Source organism: Morone saxatilis, unplaced genomic scaffold (genome assembly GCF_004916995.1).
Source record: "Morone saxatilis isolate NCDOM2014 unplaced genomic scaffold, NCSU_SB_2.0 Contig14, whole genome shotgun sequence".
Classification (NCBI taxonomy): Eukaryota; Metazoa; Chordata; class Actinopteri; family Moronidae; genus Morone; species Morone saxatilis.
The window spans coordinates 20,447,165-20,465,818 of record NW_023339696.1 but is presented as its reverse complement, the minus strand read 5'-3'; the positions used below and the strand labels follow the sequence as shown (position 1 = coordinate 20,465,818).

The 18,654-nt window shown below is 39.2% G+C and overlaps 2 protein-coding genes across 2 annotated transcripts in view; both read right to left on the bottom strand.

Annotated features, from left to right (window-relative positions):
• The window catches only part of elac2 (elaC ribonuclease Z 2), a 12,955-nt gene extending 1,216 nt beyond the window's left edge, over nt 1–11,739 (bottom strand). Inside the window, exons 1-23 of the mRNA XM_035655171.1 lie at nt 11,662–11,739; nt 11,284–11,507; nt 9,943–9,993; nt 9,666–9,736; nt 8,481–8,545; nt 8,334–8,391; nt 8,173–8,241; nt 7,975–8,094; nt 6,880–6,935; nt 6,717–6,775; nt 5,917–5,989; nt 5,724–5,836; nt 5,540–5,638; nt 5,310–5,448; nt 4,238–4,323; nt 3,791–3,912; nt 3,573–3,669; nt 2,633–2,771; nt 2,474–2,512; nt 2,280–2,389; nt 2,019–2,127; nt 961–1,081; nt 410–488 (exon numbers count right to left, since the gene is read on the bottom strand). Of these exons, the coding sequence (XP_035511064.1) occupies nt 410–488; nt 961–1,081; nt 2,019–2,127; nt 2,280–2,389; nt 2,474–2,512; nt 2,633–2,771; nt 3,573–3,669; nt 3,791–3,912; nt 4,238–4,323; nt 5,310–5,448; nt 5,540–5,638; nt 5,724–5,836; nt 5,917–5,989; nt 6,717–6,775; nt 6,880–6,935; nt 7,975–8,094; nt 8,173–8,241; nt 8,334–8,391; nt 8,481–8,545; nt 9,666–9,736; nt 9,943–9,993; nt 11,284–11,507; nt 11,662–11,739 (2,177 nt within the window). The remainder of the gene's footprint in view (nt 1–409; nt 489–960; nt 1,082–2,018; nt 2,128–2,279; nt 2,390–2,473; nt 2,513–2,632; nt 2,772–3,572; nt 3,670–3,790; nt 3,913–4,237; nt 4,324–5,309; nt 5,449–5,539; nt 5,639–5,723; nt 5,837–5,916; nt 5,990–6,716; nt 6,776–6,879; nt 6,936–7,974; nt 8,095–8,172; nt 8,242–8,333; nt 8,392–8,480; nt 8,546–9,665; nt 9,737–9,942; nt 9,994–11,283; nt 11,508–11,661) is intronic.
• A 2,028-nt stretch (nt 11,740–13,767) lies between these two features.
• The window catches only part of map2k4a (mitogen-activated protein kinase kinase 4a), a 14,164-nt gene continuing 9,277 nt past the window's right edge, over nt 13,768–18,654 (bottom strand). The window contains exons 9-12 of the mRNA XM_035655169.1: nt 15,625–15,702; nt 14,934–15,082; nt 14,678–14,723; nt 13,768–14,546 (exon numbers count right to left, since the gene is read on the bottom strand). Of these exons, the coding sequence (XP_035511062.1) occupies nt 14,433–14,546; nt 14,678–14,723; nt 14,934–15,082; nt 15,625–15,702 (387 nt within the window). The 3' untranslated portion in view covers nt 13,768–14,432. The remainder of the gene's footprint in view (nt 14,547–14,677; nt 14,724–14,933; nt 15,083–15,624; nt 15,703–18,654) is intronic.

The window sequence follows — 18,654 nt, the reverse complement described above, 5'->3', positions numbered from 1 at the left end:
TCTTAAATAATAATGTAAAGCAACCTCGGGGTCGAGACCTCCGCTTGGTTTATAAGAAAAGACAGTATTGCCGATATCTCAGCATTTCATTCATTTCGATTCTATATTTCTAAGAAAACTAAATTAAATTGTTATTTTTAAAGTTGAGATTATAATTTAAGATCTAAACTTTAAAGATCTGAACATAAAATACATTCACAGAGCGTTCACTGTCTGATAAACAAACCCGCCTTCGTTAGAAAACCACACAGGTAAAACAACCAAAGACTGAGAGAACAATGAAAAGAAAACACTGAATTTGTCAACAATCATACAAATTTATAAGAAACATGCTAACAGGAAATAATCTGCAATACAAGAACATTTGATTATATTTAAGAACATGTGGCTTGTCTCTAGAAAGCCTCACCTGTGCCTTTTCTCTTTAGCTTCCTCCTCCAGCCCGTCTTCCAGCGTGGCCTCGTGGATTAGTAAGGTTGCATTCTTTCCTGCAAAAAGAAAAAAAGCCAAATCAGAGGCCGTAATCACAGACGAGCACTTCCATCCCCTCCCCGTCCCACAGGAAATCAATCAGGTAGTCGGTGTAATCAAGAATCGGCACGCCCTGTTTTGTCTGCTGAGCCGAGCCATCTATAATGAACAGTCATGGGATACACTCTCTCTGTTCTCGGGGAGGCTTTTGCTTGGACAGAATCCAGTCAAGCAATTTAAGAAGAGTCAATGAAGTGGGCTCCCACAGGAACCATTAGAAGAGCCTGCCAGCTGCGAGAGTGATCGAGAGCATTAAGAAATATCAGATAAATTATTCAGGACAACCCGTGTAGCCGAGCTACACGCGCACAACCTCACATGAATCTCTGTGATATTGAAAGCGTGCGCTCGATGTGCGATTACCTACGGTGTCTGTGTGGACGAACAGTGAGTGAAATGTGGACTTTAATCATTCTGAGTGGCACTAACCGATGCGCACGAAGGCTTCGCAGGGCATGGTGTCGCCAGAAAAGGCCAGTTTCCAGCCTGAATGGTGAGTGAAGCTGCAGGCGAAGGCGTTCCTACAGTGATGCACTAGGCACGTCTGAAACTGACACACACACACACACACACAATGAGTAACCTTTATATCACCGCCTAAACTGACGACTCCTGACTGACTGACATGTTTTATGGACTTTGTGTAAAACGAGCCATTAGTATGAATTATTTCCTGTGATTAATGTTCCTGGTGTTCCGAGTTTTCCTGACATTCTCTGTCTGTGTTCTGTGTTTTTATATTTTTAACAATCATACATTCTTAATAGGCTTTTCCTCCCTGAAGCTTGGCCATTGTTCTATCAGCTCTTTGGTTGTTTTAACTACTGTTCTAACACAGGACGAGAGAAGGCTCTGGGAATATAGGTGGTGTTCAGGTCTTTGGAGTTTAGATCCTAAATTCAGTGGTTTTCCAACATGGGGGTCGTCAAAGCTTTCATAAGGCCTTCTTGGTAAAAAGCTAAATTTAGATTATTATATAAAATCTAAAACTCGAAGACCTGAACACAAACTATATTCCCAGAGCCTTCACTCTCTGATAAACAACATCGTCCTGTGTTAAAAAAGTACACAGTTAAAACAGAGCAGAACAATGTCTATATAATTATTATAGTTCACTAAAACTCATTTTTATTTCAGTGAACTAAAACTAAACCTACACTAGGTGTGAAAAAGCATTTTAGTTCACTGAAATAAAAACTAGACTTTTCCTGTATTTTCCTTCTAGTCATTTCAGTTTATTTTTTTCTAGAGGCATTGGGGATATGAAACTAGGATGTCTACATCATATTTGTACTATATTACCTATTCTGACAAATACCCCACATATTATAATAAAAATAAACTAAAGCTAACACTGAATCTAATACAAATTAAAAACTTAACCTTTTTAAACAATAAGAACAATAAGAACACTACAAACTAAACTGAATTGAAAACCAATATTAAAAAACAAAATGGGGAAAAACTACAATAACTCAGCTGCAGACCTTTTCCAGATCGTTGTTCTTTAGAAGCGTTTTCAACATCTCTGTGTTGTCTGTCTTGTTCTGTGTTGTGTTGTCTTTGCCTTCACACAGAGAGTGGTTTGAGATGAAGCTGAAACAGAGAACAGACGTTAAAAGACACCAAAATAAAACATCTGCAACCTCGTTAGCCTGTAATGGTAATGACACTCATTACAATTACATATATATATTTAATATAATCAGGTGAGGTTTATGTTGATATGTTAAGGTGTGCCCACGTACTTGATATGGTCGAGGATCTCCTCACAGTCATTGTGATACCGGCTGAGCCAGATCATGATCTGATTGGGAGCCATCAGGAAGACGGGGCTGAACGGCTTTCCCAGCGCAGTCTAAGAGACAAACATTCAAGTCTTTTATTTATTCAATAACAGATTATTTACTGTTTATTTTCAAACACTAAACAACAAACGTACCAGTGCTCGTTCCCTCTGGTACAGCAACATGAGGAGCCCCTAAGACAAGATGAAGATGAGGATAGTGGGTTGGTTGGAAGCAGCTGACTTCATACTGAGACCATCTGGTACTTCATATATTAAACCGCAACGCTGTGATCACGCTTAACTGCTGCTTACTGTGTGGTGGTCAGCGTGCATGTGTGAGATGAAGACAGTCGAGATCTTGGACAGAACTTGGTCCACATTGTCCCCGTAGTGTCTGCAGAGCTGACCGAAGGTTCCCTCTCCGCAGTCCAACAGGATCGATTGACTCGGACTACAACAGAGAACAGAATCACTTACTGGACGTACACCGAATGACTTTTCTTTCTTGCTTCAGCCACATGATCACAAAAAGGGATTTTTGGGGAGTAATTCAACTGAACACATGATTATCAGCTTTCACAAATCAGCACCGAAATGCACGGATGTTTTAACCTCTTAACTCTACAGGCATCACGAGTCCATCTTCAGCCACTGTTCTATCTCCAGCATCGCGGCGCCTGAAATTATAAACTATAACGGCATAAAAGACATTACCTGGCACGTCACAGCTCTGGAGATCACCTATTCAGGTGACTTTAAATAAAAAATTTGTTCACATATGATTTTAAGCTTTATAGTACGATCAATAATAGTATAAAATAGTGCTGCACGATATGGTAAAAACCTCATATTGCGATTGTTTGGACAGATACTGTGATTGCGATTAGTGTGAGAAATAACTGCAGTTTCTGAGAAATTGCCATTTCGATAGTATTGTGATTAACTGTGCAGCCAGAGTGTGAAAGAAATAAACAACTGAAACACAGTTGGAAAGATTCAGGACACTTCCAGCTAAATGAGAGGACTACGCCACCTGCTGTTGTAAACGTGCACCAGCATTAGGTAGGAACAGTATTCAGCGCCGGTGTGTTTTAGCCTTTAGCGCTCCATTTTTCCTGCTTCTAACAAATCAACTTTGAGGACAAAATGTTCACTTGCTGCCTGATATATCCCACCGTATTATGCATCGGTCACCAGGCTTTTAAATATCAGCAGCAATGAAAACTCCCATCATTATACCACTTATCCATACCTGATATTAACTAAAGTGCCGCTGACGTTTCTGATCTTCATTGGAACAGCCGATCCCGTTCCCATGAAAACCACCTCTGGGTATTTTTCTCTTTCCCCTGCAGTGGAAATAAAATAATATAAATGAATATTTATATGAGATAATGCAAAGAATGTATCACATTAAACACCTTCTACTTCAAAGAAAGAAACATTTTGTTCTGTTCTGGGCTTTCTCACCAGAAGTCTCCGCAGCATCAGTGAAGCAAATCTTCTTGCACTCGTCCACTTCTTCCAGAAAGTTTGGGACCTCAGAAGCCTCTTTTACAAACTCCTCAGTGTTGCAGGAGGGGATGGCATCTCTAACGAATGAAACACAGAGTCAAGAAGACACACACCACTGCCTGCACAAAACACTGGCGGGGGGGAAGGAAGAAAAAAAACAAAAAAAAACAAAAAAAAAAAAACAGGCATTCTTTTCACATCTGACCTTGATGCGCCTCTACAGTACTTGACAGAAACAGTGAAGAAAAAACACTGACACTTGTAAGACGAGGTTAAAAAAGAAGAAAGAAGAAGGCGGCGGCTGAGTGCAACGGTCCATTCCAGATTGTTTTCTGTGACAAGGCAGCGCTCCGAGCTGCAGAGTAATGTCGGCTAAATTAGGGGATTGAAGGACAAACTAACCTTTGCCACTCCATTACGGGTCTGAGCTGGAACTTGAGGAGACACTCGGCTTTGACGCAGGGGACAGGCAGGGCGGCCTGAGGCTCCTGGGGAACAACACACACACACACACACAAATAACGTGGTTTTGATGTTTTCTTATAACCTTTTTTTTTTGGTACCATACTTGAGTTATCACTTTGTAAACTCTGCTTTTAAAAGAGAGAGCCTCTGCAGTCAGTGCTGTAGTAAACTCCAACATGTGAGAAAGTATCATAAGATACATGATGACTGATGAATGGATTATTATCATTATCCATTCATCCACTGATTATTTTCTCATTATTTTTATGTTAAAATGTCAGATAATTGTTCCACAGTGACATTTATAATTATCTTGTTTTGTCTCAGGATGCACGATAATTATGAGGACGGATATATTATCAACCGATAACGGAAAAGTTACATTATTTTAAATTATTGGGATAATTAATTAGCTGGTAAATTACAGGTTTGTATTAATAACAGTTATTTTTGGTTACAACTGAACTCTGGAATATTAAATCATCCATCTCTGCTCACTACATCTCAGTAGTGCGTAAAAACTAAAAGCTTGTCCGGAGATGTTTGTTTTTATCTTGTTTGAAGCCACATTTTTATCATAATCTTTTTAAATCTTGGTGGTTTTTAACTCTACATTTGAACTGGATGAAAGATCATCGGACGTCTGGATCTTAAGGAAAATATATTTTGTTTTAAACTTTCCTGTTTGTTGTGGCCTAAGAGGCGGATTATAGCAAATGGGGGCTCGTCCACGTTTCATTCAGTGTTTTTACTTGTTTTAATCAGCAGATCCGTTTGTTTTAGAGAGGAAGAGACCTCTGCACATGACTCGTTAGAAACCTCCTGAAAACAATGAAGGAGTCCTAACCGGGAGAAGCTGACTGAAATGACAATAACGGTGGCGAAGACAACAACTCCCATGATCCAACGGTACTTCACTACGTCAAACAAATCTTTTGTTATTGTTTTAATGAGAGAGACCTCCTAGCAGCAGAAGGGTGCTCCCATCACACGTCACCCTCAATGTTACCTTGACTTCGTACGGCCGGAATTGTGGAAAGATCTCTGGGTGGATCATGTTGAGCTGTGTTTGAATCTTGTGACTTCTGACGTTGTGGACCGAACGGACGTGTTCGTTGAGGATCAGGTGTTCTGTTGTGGATGGAAACCTACAGAAACGCAGAGAAAGCTCTCGTCCTCAGTGTGTTAAAAACTGAATGTTAAAATAAGCTGAATTCTCAATGGAGTCTGGTCTCAAACCTTTCCATCCACTTCTTGTATTGATCCGTTTTCAAAACAGAATCTGGAGTCATGTGGGCCACCAACACAACCTTGCCCTCTGTTCCTCCTGTTTGGTAGCTAGAGGGGGCGACAGGCTTAATTTAAAATACGTTTTCTTACAATTGTTCAGATAAAGAAGCGTCACAGATGATCAATCTGCTACCTTTTTAGCTGCTGATTGGTGCAAACGGCTTCGATGAACTCCTCAGACGGACACTCGACGATGATAAAGACTGCTCCGGGTTCAGAGGGGGTACAAACCTGCTCAGGTTGGATCTACAACACAACAGAGACAGTGTCAGTAAATACAGTTGTGGCTTCATAACAAAGGTTATCAGTAAAGAGCGTCTTTATACCTCTTTCCCATTATACGTGATACTTTTCCCGCCCTTCAAAGCTGCTATGAGTGGACCGATGGCCGCCGTACCTCTGTGGACAAAAAAACATTTAATAATACTGCAGCATTATTATTGTAAAACAAGCTGGTTCCAGCTTTTCTAATGTAAGATTTTGCTGTTTTACATCACTGTAAATTTAATATTTTAAATTAATTTTGTTGCTCAGACAAAACAAGCCATCTGAATATAATCTATAATATGATATAATCTGAGTAAGGAACTTTGGGCTCCAGAAGATTGTAATAAACATTTTCTTTTTTAAATAATCAAAATATATGAATAAATAAGAAAATAAAAGAACAAAGAAAGCCCAAACATGTTAGTTGCAGTTACATTACTGGTTCATACAGAATAAATATAATTAAAAAATCATAATAAAAAGAGTTATAATATATAAAATGATATTCAGTGCCTTTATATTTGACCTTTTTCATCACATAAAATTATGGAGGAAAAAATAATAATAAAACTAATTTCCATAGAAACTCAACCTTAAACTCGATAACAATAATAATAATAATAATAATAATAATAATAATAATAATAATATCACAAAACTGCAATAGACCTTTTTCACAGCAGCCTGAATTTGAACCTCAACCTCAAGTTTTTATTTTATGTCCAAATGAATGCTGTGATGTGCTATAATTCAATCAATGAATAAAGTAAATTCATTAAAAGCACCGTAACAGATTTATCTTATTCTCATTAAGAGATCAATAAGTTTTATTTTTGATTTGTATTAAACATCCACTCACACAGGCAAACCCAGCTCGACGGCTTGAGGGACTAAGAAATTTCCTTTCTTTGGGTGAATCTGTTGAAAGTTTAAAGCAGAAAAGAAGAAGAATAATGTCAGATTACGGAGTTTGACCATGAGTTCGTCACAAACAGGAAGAGAACGTTATTAAAGTTTCCTACCTTACATATGAAGGAAACCAGCGGGGAGATATTTGTAGTTGCATTTCCTTTTTTACCTACAAGATATTAGAACAGGAGGATTTCTTATTAAATAAAATCTGTCAAAAAACACAAATGCTTTTTTCCCCCCACTTAATTGTAGCTCTGTGTATCTATTTAATAATTATTGATTTCAGACTGCATGCTGACTTTCTTTATACCTCAGTCTGACTTTTTTTAGCCACACTATAAATCCTTTTCCTCTAGCACCACCATCAGGTTCAAATTTGAAATTTGTCCACAACTTTGGCTCATTCATCAAACACCTGCAGATGTAATGACGTTAGTGACTCAGCTTTACTCCATTTAGTTCTAATTAACAAATTAGAATGGTGAACATGTTAAACATCATCACTGCAGCTCATCAGTCACGAGTGAAATGTTTTCTACGTCTGAATTTAAGTGTTACCATCTCCCATTAAGTGTATTAACTCTTTTTCCAGATAAAAACTGAACCTTTTCTAATGCAGTATTTTAAACTATGAGCCTGTTTACACCCGGCATTAAAACACGCCTCCAGTGACCACTTGTGATCTCACTTTCCCGCTCTGTAAGGCTGTAACCTACGCAACATTTTATCTGTCAATGTCCATTCTTACTGTTCTTTTGTTTCACTGGGATTTTAGAACTGAACTTTATGAGCAGGACACACTCTTTTTGCCTTTCCGACTGTGGAAAAACTGTGTGTTTGATGTTTTCACCTCACAGATGACGAAGAAAGCTATAATGCGACAGATGGTCAAAGTGTGCGTCCTGTCTCTGTGTGTAACCACAGGAGTTCACTGTTGGTGGTCTTTCAACGTGGACCAGGACCCATTAGAGTTTACACTGTAAAAGATGTGTGGTCAAATGTGTCCCAGACCACCTCAGGAAGTGGTTTGGGTGATCAGATCACAATGTGTTCACACTTTAGAATGGTCCACCTGTGATTGGATCAGAGAAGACACTAACACCAGGTGTAAACAGGCTCCATGTGCTGATGGAAACACAGCTTCTGATCGCGACGTGACTCCTGAGAAATGTCCTCCTGTGCGTCCCCGGCGCTAGAGGACTCACCTGGACTTCCGGGTCTGTCTCCGTGGCTCTTAGAGTCGTCTTTCCTGGGAGAGGGAGGACTTTGACTTTGGCTCCTGTCCGATTTGGGGGAGACATTTCTGCCATCGCCTCTCGACTGGGCTGAAGAGCGACCACAGAAGAGAGTCAGTGAATATCAAAAAGCAGGAAAGACTCTTAAAAGAAAATATTTGAACTCACCAAATATCGGCACTTGATAAACCGTCATCGTCTCGTCCGTGTACGGCTCTGCGGTGTACGGTCGCACCGCTACAAGCGTATGATAACAGTAAATATCAAAAGACTGATATTACGCAAACAATACTGCAGTTAGAAAATCCAGCTCAGTAAATTCAACATACACAGCTTTATGTCTTCCAGAGGTCCAGAAAATATCCTGATGGCGTCCAGATAACTCTCCTTTGATGGAGAAGAACAGACAGTTTATGTTAAGTGAATAAAGGTTAAATTAAAAAAGGTTGTTCGTGCTGTATGATGGAGTTTCTCACCAGCTGGGGAGGTCCAGAGAGAACACACTCTGGCACACCGATGTCCTTCAAGGTTAATATCATCCCTGAGGAGAAATCAAATATCTTTAATCTCTGACATCCATCTGATTGACCCAAACATCCACAAACAAACATCCGTACGGCTAAAAGAGAGAATATATCAACGCATTCGATTATAAGCTCAATAAATGTGTCAGTACAGTTCAATAGGAATCAAAGTCTATTATTAACTGTTAAACTGAGACATTTGTTTGTTTTATAATATAAATATAATATGAATCTGTTCATGTTTTATATGTGGTCTGAACAGATTTCATTCTGAATCCTCAAATATTATACTTGTATCAAGATTATAGTTCCTGTTGTATTGATTGTAGAAAAGAATTCTATAAAAAATGTCAAACTTTTCAATTTAAACCCGCAAAAACAGATTTTTTTTTTTCCTTCAACTTTCCAACTTTTCCAACACAGATATATCATCACCTGACAACAGTATGTAAGTATATATACATACATTATATACATAAAACATACAGCCTCTGTCTCCCCCCAGTGTTGGTAACAATTGTGGCCACTTGAAAAATATTTCACAATATTGTTTTTAAACTTCTGTAAAAGAAATCAGTAAAAAAAGATGCACTTTTTTATGATGTATAGCATTTTGACTGTAGTTATGTACCTGTTCTACCTATTCCAGCCACGACTGTGTAGTTTCCATACCAGTGTCAGCTGTATATGAATGAGTTAAACATCTACAACATCTAGAAGCAGCAGATTAATGTCATATCACAGATGACTATAATGTAAAAGTGTCCACATACTTTTGTCCTAGTATGTCCTCTTACTATCCCACAAGCTGCATGGTAACACTTTATGAATCAGACCTCCTCTCCACAGATATTCAGTTAAATTAAAAGTGCTCGAGCTGAAGTTGTTGCAGTTACAGAGCGACATTATCGTTAGTCTGGAGTTAAACTGAAAGTCCAATATTCGCCATCTTTTAGCTCTGTTTTTGGTCCCAACACCTGAGGGGAAATATGTCTCTTTAGCTGCAGCTAAATGCTCCATTTCGGGTAGTGTGGAAAGGATTGTTAGAGCTTTTTACTGTAAATCCAGCTGCCTGAATTGTCTATATGTTTGTATTATTAAACTATTGATTATAGGCTCTCTTTGGCTGTTACCGACCTGATAAACCTCCCACGTTCATCCAGCTCAGCCTGGTCAGGAAGATGTTGTCCAAATGGGAAGCTTTCAGTCTGTCGGAGAAAAACACACAAATATCCATTCTCTTTGTCCATCAGACGGACTCCGGTTCTAACAATTTAAACCAGCTGAAGAGGGTATAAATAAAGATAGGATGATATAAAAACATAACATTTTTATAAATGATGTACATTATTCTGCTTTTATTATACAGTTATTATTATTATAAGGAGATGTATTGATTTAAAAACCAGCTTACTTGTGCTCGTGCATGAGTCTCTGAGTTCCCTCGCCACAGTTGAACAGATATCTGCAGCAGAGAGGAGCGTTTGTAAAAGGTAAACAGTAAATAAACAGTAAATAAACAGCTGGAACCACGCCCACTGGTTATGTCACAGTGTACCGACACACCCTGGAGTACACTTGTACATCACTGCAGTTAAAACCCGACTCATTACCATCTTTAAAGGACAGTAGCTTCATTTGTTCAACTCTTTGAGATACTTCCCTCTGGCAGGAGGCTGCGGCCACAGGCTAAACGTCTCGCCATTAAAAAGGCTGTTTCTTCCCGTCTGCAGCTGGCTCTCTTAACACAGGCCCGGATTTCCCACTGCACACTGGCTCTTAGACCCACCCTGTATATAAAGTACATCCCCTCATTAATGCACCACCTTCTTTCTGCACAGCTTTCTTTCTTATCTTTCTTTTATCTTTTATCTATTTCTATTTTAAACTGTGGTTATTTTTCTGTTGGATTTTTGGTGAATTTGAATAATGTAAATTTGTCTATTGGTATTGTATACTGTGTATACTTTTATTGCACTAACTGCACAGGTCCATTCTCGTTAGCGTAAAAACTACTTGAGGAAATAACAAAAATTCGATTCTGATTTAGGTTTGAACTGTATGGCTAACACTGACGGGGACAGAGTTCAAAGTAACAAACCTGGGTTTAGATGTGCACAGACATTATAATAGATCTAAAATAATAATAATCTAAAATAATTTCTGTATTTACCTTTTTAAAACACATAGCTCTCCAAAGTGCTTGACAGACAACAAGAAGTACAATTGTACATTACAAAGGCCACGGATCAAATAATTGCATCAAATAGTTGAAATAACAGAGGTAATGATACCCACATTAAGAGTTAGGTGAATTCAAATAGACGATGGATAAAATGAAGTAGGCAAATGAGAGGAAATAGAATAAATAAATAGGACAGAAGTCAAGAGGTTGGAGTAACGAATAACACTAAAAGGACCACATAAGATAAGATAAGATTTCATTTAATATTGCCAAATCGGGGAAATTCCAATCTTACAGCAAGCAAAGTGGATAGAGAAAAAAACAGTATGAGACAGTATGAAAAATATAATATAAATTAAATATATATAACTGATAATATAAAATTAATATAAATAAATACATGAACAAGAGAGAAAAGTAAAAACAAGACATAACACAACACACAAACACTAGCAGGCTGAAAAAAAAAGGTAAAGCGAAGTCTATTAAAAAGGTTGTTACGAAGAGATCTTTTCATGAGCTGAATTAAAAATCAGTTTTTGTTATCCTGGATGAAGGAACACGTATTACCTGTTGTACTCGGGAAACGACGTACAGTGACGCAGCACTGTTCTCTGCTCCCGGACACCGACCACCTGCAGGTACACGGTGGACCGGCCCGTGATACTCACCCGCTGCTTCCGTTCTCTCTTGCTCTTCACCCGCCGCCAGAGGATCTCCTGTTGGGGCTCTCTCCCCCCGGCGGTGCAGCCTCTCCGGAGTACCGTGGGTCGAACATTTGCGCGGAGGAACAACTGGAAACAAGTCCGGTGGAGGGAGACACACAGCGGGCAGACAGAGCGCCGTGTACCTAGCAGCGTGGAGGCGGAGCTCAGGTGGACCCTGTTACATAATAAACACGTGCCCCCGGTTAGTAGCGCGTGGACTCGCTCGGTTCGCTGTTTCTACATCCACGCGCGCCTCATTCACAGATTTCGCCTCAAAGCAGCTTGGACGCGCTTCACAGGCTGTTGACACATGGGACATTACTTCCGTATCATGATGATGATGACGTTCGCGATTCTCGAGCGCTCATTGGCGGTTGGGAGTTCTTAGCAGGTCTGTGGACCAATCACACGCGGCGCGTGAGAGAGGGGCGCGGGATAGAACGCGTCGCAGAGGGTTTAACACAACTACTACAAAATAAAAGACCTGAATGATATAACACACGGAGCTTATAAAGACTCTCAGATATCAAATAACACTTGGAAATCAGCGTATTCATTAGAAGAGGGTATAAGCAATGATAGAGATGATTAAACACAATACATTTTTATGAATTACGATAGATAGATATAGAAGATAGATAGTAGATAGATAGATAGATAGATAGATAGATAGATAGATAGATAGATAGATAGGATTTTGGGAAATTGGGTCGTCATAGCAGCCAGGTACATTAAAATACAATAAAATACATAGAATGAAATACTTAGATAGAAAAGATTTTAAAAAAAAATAGGTAGGGTAAGGTGCAAAGAGTTGTAGTTGCAAGATGGTGGTAATAGTACTGATGACATGATGGTAGTGTTATTGTTAATAACAGTATATAATGATAATATTAATAATAATATATAATATAAATAATAATAATATGTATATATAATATGATGACTGAACAGATATATATGTATACACATAGATATTATACATTTTCATATAATGTAAACATGTGTCATATATTCAGCCTGTGCAAGGTGTTATGTACATAACTGTATAAACATAACTTATTATACAGATATTATTATAAGGAGATTTATGGATTTTAAAAACCTCCCAATATCCCAAAAGTGATCCACTGAGTTCATAAAAAATGTCTTGAAACAGGCTGTGACCTATGCAGGAGATGACACTTGAAATTATATGAATACGCAAAAAATAAAATATAATTTTTAAGTATCTCCTGCATCCTACAGTCTATGTTAAGACAATAAATGTGTGTTTTTATGTGCACAGAATGACCCTTTTCAGAATCATACACATTACTGCATCATAATGTCACAGCTGGTAAATGCAGAGCTACTTTTAATTGAACTTTATATACTGCTGGGTAGTTTAATACATATTAGTTGACTCACATTTCTATTAATAATCTAAATCTGCAAAGTAACTAAATATATTAAAAACATCAATCATACCTGTTCTCCTCAGATATCTGGAGTCAAATGTCTCGTCGTACAGCAGTTTACAGTAAAAAGCGAATTAACACTCATACATACAAACTGTTTTTCTTTAATTGTTGACTGCTTCCAGGTGCATCTAGAGAAATATTCATGGTGTGGCATGAGGGAGGAAATATATGCTGATTTAATTGCAAACAATCACATATTTGCTTGGAAAAGCCCACAAATTCAGATATTTAACTCAAAAGTATTACATTATTGTAGCACATTAATAAAGTATTGAATAGAAATACCTAAAGGTGGCGTCAGAAAACATTCAATTGTTTTATTATTTCTCTCTCTATTCATTCTCAGAGACTGTTTGGGTCGCCAGAGTTTATTTTTTTCTCTTTTATTAGGTATTTAAAATGTGTGCTTTGTTTTACTGAGGAGGTAAAAAACAAGAGGCTTAACTTTTCCTAAATGCATATTTAGTCTCAAAGTGAGTTTTACTGAGAGAAAACATGAGCCGGTTAACCTCTTTATTAACAACCTTTATTTTGTTTCATTTATTATTTAAAATGTGTATTATTTTACTGATGAGAGAAAATAAAAACAATGAGGCGTCCTGTTACAGTAACTCCTCTTAAAGGTCGTATTTATAAAGGATTTAATGTGTTTTCAAAAACATTAATACAAAAAATATGTGATTAGTTAAACGTATATCTGTTAAAAATGGCTGTTTTAAGAACATAAAATATGACCTGATGCAGAAACAGCAGTAACAACGCTCAGGAACGTTCATTCATCCACAAATTAGCAGGAAAAAACATTAGTACTAGCACAGAAACACAACGTATTTATGTTGAAGCCACTCAAAAAAAGACACAGGACACACTCCTCTCTTTCTTTCTTTATTCATATATCAGCATATAGTCGGTTGCACGGCGAGGACGGTGGCCTCTCAGCACCGACTGGACTGCAGGTCTAACATGATTCTGACCACCGACACTTTTAAAACTGCTTTTTATACCCAGAGAAGCAAAGTTCCATTAAGATACCAAACACAATGCTTTCAGTTTAACGTACATGGAAGAGGTGGGACAATTCACAAAGAGCGTGATTCCAGTATGCTGAAGAATCTCCAAATCAAATACTCCACATGATTCTGGTTCTATAAATACAAGTTCCAGGTTATTTTCTGGTTTTTTTTGTGTGTTTTTTTCTTAAATCACTGTACTAACCACTGAGATGCGTCCTCATCGAGATGAGTCAAGACCATGATTGATTGATTCAGCTGCTATTATACTTACATGACTGTGTGTCTGTGTGTGCACGAGAGAGAAACAGAAGTGTTTAACGTTGATATATTATACAGGCATGACTGAAAGACACCACTTTTATTGCAAGTGGTGGTTTTTTTTATTTTATTTTTTAGGCTTTACAATTCTATTTTAACACTGCAATAAGGGGACCAAGCAAATTTACAAGAGGATTTGTTTTGTTTACGTTGTTGTCTTTTTTTTTTATGCCTTTATTGTTGCAGACTGGTGTATATGTTGTATTACTGTCCTGCTATCAGTCCATATACATAGGTGAGCTGGGGGACGCGGGCATCTGATCCAAGAGCCTGCAGACGTAACCGGCTACGTCCACCGTGCGCTCCTCGTACATCTGGATGAACGGATCTTTCTGGAGGGGGAGGAGGAAAAAATGTGTACATCAATAACAACTCCTATAAAATAAAACTACAGGTTATTTGGTGCTTTAGGAGTGAACACAGAGAGGGCAGAAGCATTCATGATGACTCAGTATGAACTCACCAGTAGCTCTTTGTACTTTGGCCTTCTTGACTCATCCTTTGTAAGGCTTGAGAAAAGATGAACAATACAGTGTTAAAAGGAGGAGGGTGCAGTTTGAGCATTTGTCCACCAGGGGGGGGGGCAGGAGAGCAAGCAGCAGTGCTCCATGAAACAACTGAAAACCTCTTTATTACAACCAGATTCTCACATTATCTAATGAAACATACAGTCTTTTTTATGTCTACAACTGTGGCATATTGCTGCAGCGTTTCCTTACCACACGTTGACAAAGGAGATGAATTTGGGAGAGAAGCGCCTCTCGTCCGAGTTGCTGAGCTGTGGCGGGTCTCCCCTCACCACCTGGGTCAACTGGTCGAACACACTGTTCCACTTCGGGTACGGAAACCGCCCGGTGGCCAGCTCGTACTGAAACACATGATATACACAGAAGAACAGGGCGATGATGTTCTACAAATCAGGTGAGATGTAAGAAATCATTTTCCAGGACCTTTCCAGGATATTTTTCAGGAATTTTCTTGACAATACATTTGCTCCAAACAGTCATATAATTATATATTAAAACTGGTTTTGCCTTACTATACCTCTCATCCTACTAACAGTTGAGTTTCAAACAAAACATGCACCCAGGTTTACGTAGGTGATCTGAACGAGGGGTTAAAACACTATTACAGGATATCAAATTTCAGGTGTTTCCAGGACTGGAAAACTAGTCTCTAAATTTCCAGGTTTTCCAGGACAAGTGGGAATCCTGACACATGGGCACAAAAACCATCTACAATAAAATACTGAACAATAACACATTTATTTTAGATACTTTAACACATTTGAATAATTTCTCTCTCTTTAAAGATCAATGAATATCTGAGTGTGTGATGGATCTTACATGGCGGCACTATCTCATACAGATCTTTGTATTTGTTAACCCTCAGGGTGAAGTGAGGACTCACCAGTGTGATTCCCAAACTCCAAACATCTGAGCGGACATCGTAGCCTTGCCGGGACGCGCTGGGGTCTATTCGCTCTGGCTGGAAATCAAACAGCAAACAGAAGAAAAATGTAGGTTTAAAAACAGTAAACAGCCAAAATAACCCAGACTGGATGTCAAACAAAGATACAGAGTGTTTGAAGCAACCTAAAAAAACAAGGACAAAGGAAAAAACACAAGGAAATATGACTTTAAATAAATAACAAGTAACCTCTCAGATGAAGATATATAATAACTTTTTGCATATTCTATTTGAGGAAACTCTGCAGTAGATGGCGAAGCTCCAGAGCTCCTGTGAAGTTTCAGTAAACACAGACGAAGAAAACTACGTCACCGATGACGTCTGAAGCTTCAGGCGCTATCGGAGCTTCAGAGAACGCCACAGTTTCACAGCTGAACCGTGAGTCGGATGATAAACGCAGTGGAGGGATAACGAGAGAAAGTGTGGCAACATCTGTGCCTGATGCCGAGCAAGAGGTCATATCAGTTTATAGATCAGTGAATATCAATCTGCAATCATATCCCTTTATATTGTGACTCAACAAGGAAGTTAAAACCGTCTGAAAATGAAGGTACACACATCTTATATGTAGCCTTATTGGACAAAGCATTTGCTTATTATTACTTACTCATTATTTTACTGCAGCAGAGTGCTGTAGCTTTAATAATCAAGGCTTCCAGGGTTCCAACTCTTTATCACTTGAGTTTCCTTGCTCACTAACGGTCATTAAAGCTGCTGTTTCTGGCAAACTGACCACATTACTTTGACCACAGCTCATCAGTAACAGCTCACATTAAGTAGAATTTATTCTATTTTACAGAAAATTAAAGTATAAATTAACATCACTGTGGATGTACCTGTCAACCACAGTGACAGGTCATTTGATCATGAATAGGCTGCAGAGTTTATCCTACAGACAGTCGAGCTTTAAACAACAAACACTCCCAGGTTTACGGAGGCGACCTGAGTGACGGGCTAAAATCCAAACCAGGACAACATCCATTATTTCCAGGATATTTACTCATTTTAACCGTTTCCAGGTGTTTCCATGACTGGTGAATTAGTCACTAAACTTCCAGCTTTTCCAGGTTTTCCAGGACGCTTGGGAACTCTGGGCTTCTTTTATTGCACATATACGCGATTGAATATTTAAAATGAGAGAGGCTTTGCAGTGTTTTGGCCTCAGGCTGCTGTATGTTTTTCACACCACCAGATGTCACTGTGTGTGTGTGCGTGCGTGCGTGCGTGCGTTGAATTTAAAGAGGCTTCAAATCTTTTCTCAGCATTAACGGGAAGAAAGCCTCAAAGATCCGTCAGACTTCATCCACATATCACGAGAAAACGTCCACACTTCAGCTTGTAACTGTGACGTGTTTAATACTTGAGCAACTCAAATGTTTTTTATGAGGAGAAAGAAGCAGGTGTTCGTGCTCAAACGGGGGCCAAAACAAACCCTTTGCAACACAAACTCCCCCGTGAGAATACCAAACCAGCTCATCACCTCCGGGCAGGTTTTCACCTGCACAACCAGATGCCATCAGCTCTCCTGCTCAGACACAAGTTATTACGCCTCTGCGTGCCTAACGGGAGCACGTCTGCCAGTTCTGTCACCCACAGCCTCGTCTCCGGCTCCGTCGCAAACCGCACAACAGACCGCGGTAATGAAGTGTGTGGAGTGCTGCAGAACTCTCCCGCTGCTGCGCGGCGAGAAGGAAGCACCTCGCTGGCCCATTTACAGGCCTGATTTAGATGCTGATGTCACCCGGCGGAGCGGGACAGTCTGTGCTGCAGCGCTGATGGGTTTTATGGAACAGCAGCTGACTGCTGCATAGAGCCCGCTCACATCTGCCAAGACTGGAAGTGTTTAGTCTCCACAATCAGCGAATAAATCCATTAAAATATAAACAGCGTTAGAGGGGAAGTGATTAGACAGCTATTTTAATAATCAATTAGCTGCTTGAAGCAAACTGTCGTAAGCTGTAGCTGCTTCAATGGGAGGACTTTATCGTCATAAACTGAATCCTGTTGGGTTTTTTAAATTGTTGTTGGGACAAAATAAGCAACTAGAAGGCAACACTTTGTGCTCTGGAAGCTTCTGATGGGCATTTGTTTAGATGTTCTGACAGTTTAAAGACTAAATGATTAAAGCTGCAGTAGGTCATTTTTAGAAAAAGACATTTTTATCATATTTACTGAAGCTTTCACTAAATCCTGACAGTAGAACATGAGACGGACAATCTGTGAAAGAATCAGGTTCCTCTGGCTCGTTCTGGTGCTCCTAATGACGCAAGAATCCACCGGGCCCGAATCAAAACTACCAATCAGAGCAGAGAAGGACAGTTGATTGTTGAGTTTTGTTGATTCCCAGGGTGTCAAATACAGACGCTTTGGGACCCTGATAATGAGACTCACCAATCAACTATTTTCAAGCCTTCAACCTAAAGCATCTTTATATCTTCCTCTGCTCTGATTGGTTGTTTTTGTTCTGGCGTGGTGGATTCCTATAAATGTCATTCGGAGCACTAGAATGAGCCACATGAACCAGATTTTTATCACAGATTATCCGTCTCATGTGCTACTGTCAGGATATAGTAAAAAGTTTGTTTATAAAAGTTACCCACTGCAGCTTTAATCCTATCACACAGCCGGGACATCCTGCACAAACCCAGCCTTTTTAAATAGCCAAGCTACCATCAATAGTGACCGCAATTCTTTATTTTTCACTCGAAAATGGCAAAACCTCGCCATTGGTCAACTGACAAAGTGCAGTCGTATCAATAAAACACTGTCCCTTCATACCCTCTGTTATAAGAGAAGCGTTACCAAAGTAAAGCTCCCGCCTGATGTTTCCCAACTGCTGTAACAGCGTCGCTGTGACGATCAGCTCCGCCTACATTGAGGGCGCTCTATCTGCAGTGGAAGATGAAGAAGAGGTACCAAAAGCAGGTAGAGTCGAGTCGAGCCATCGAACTACTCAGTACAGACACAGCT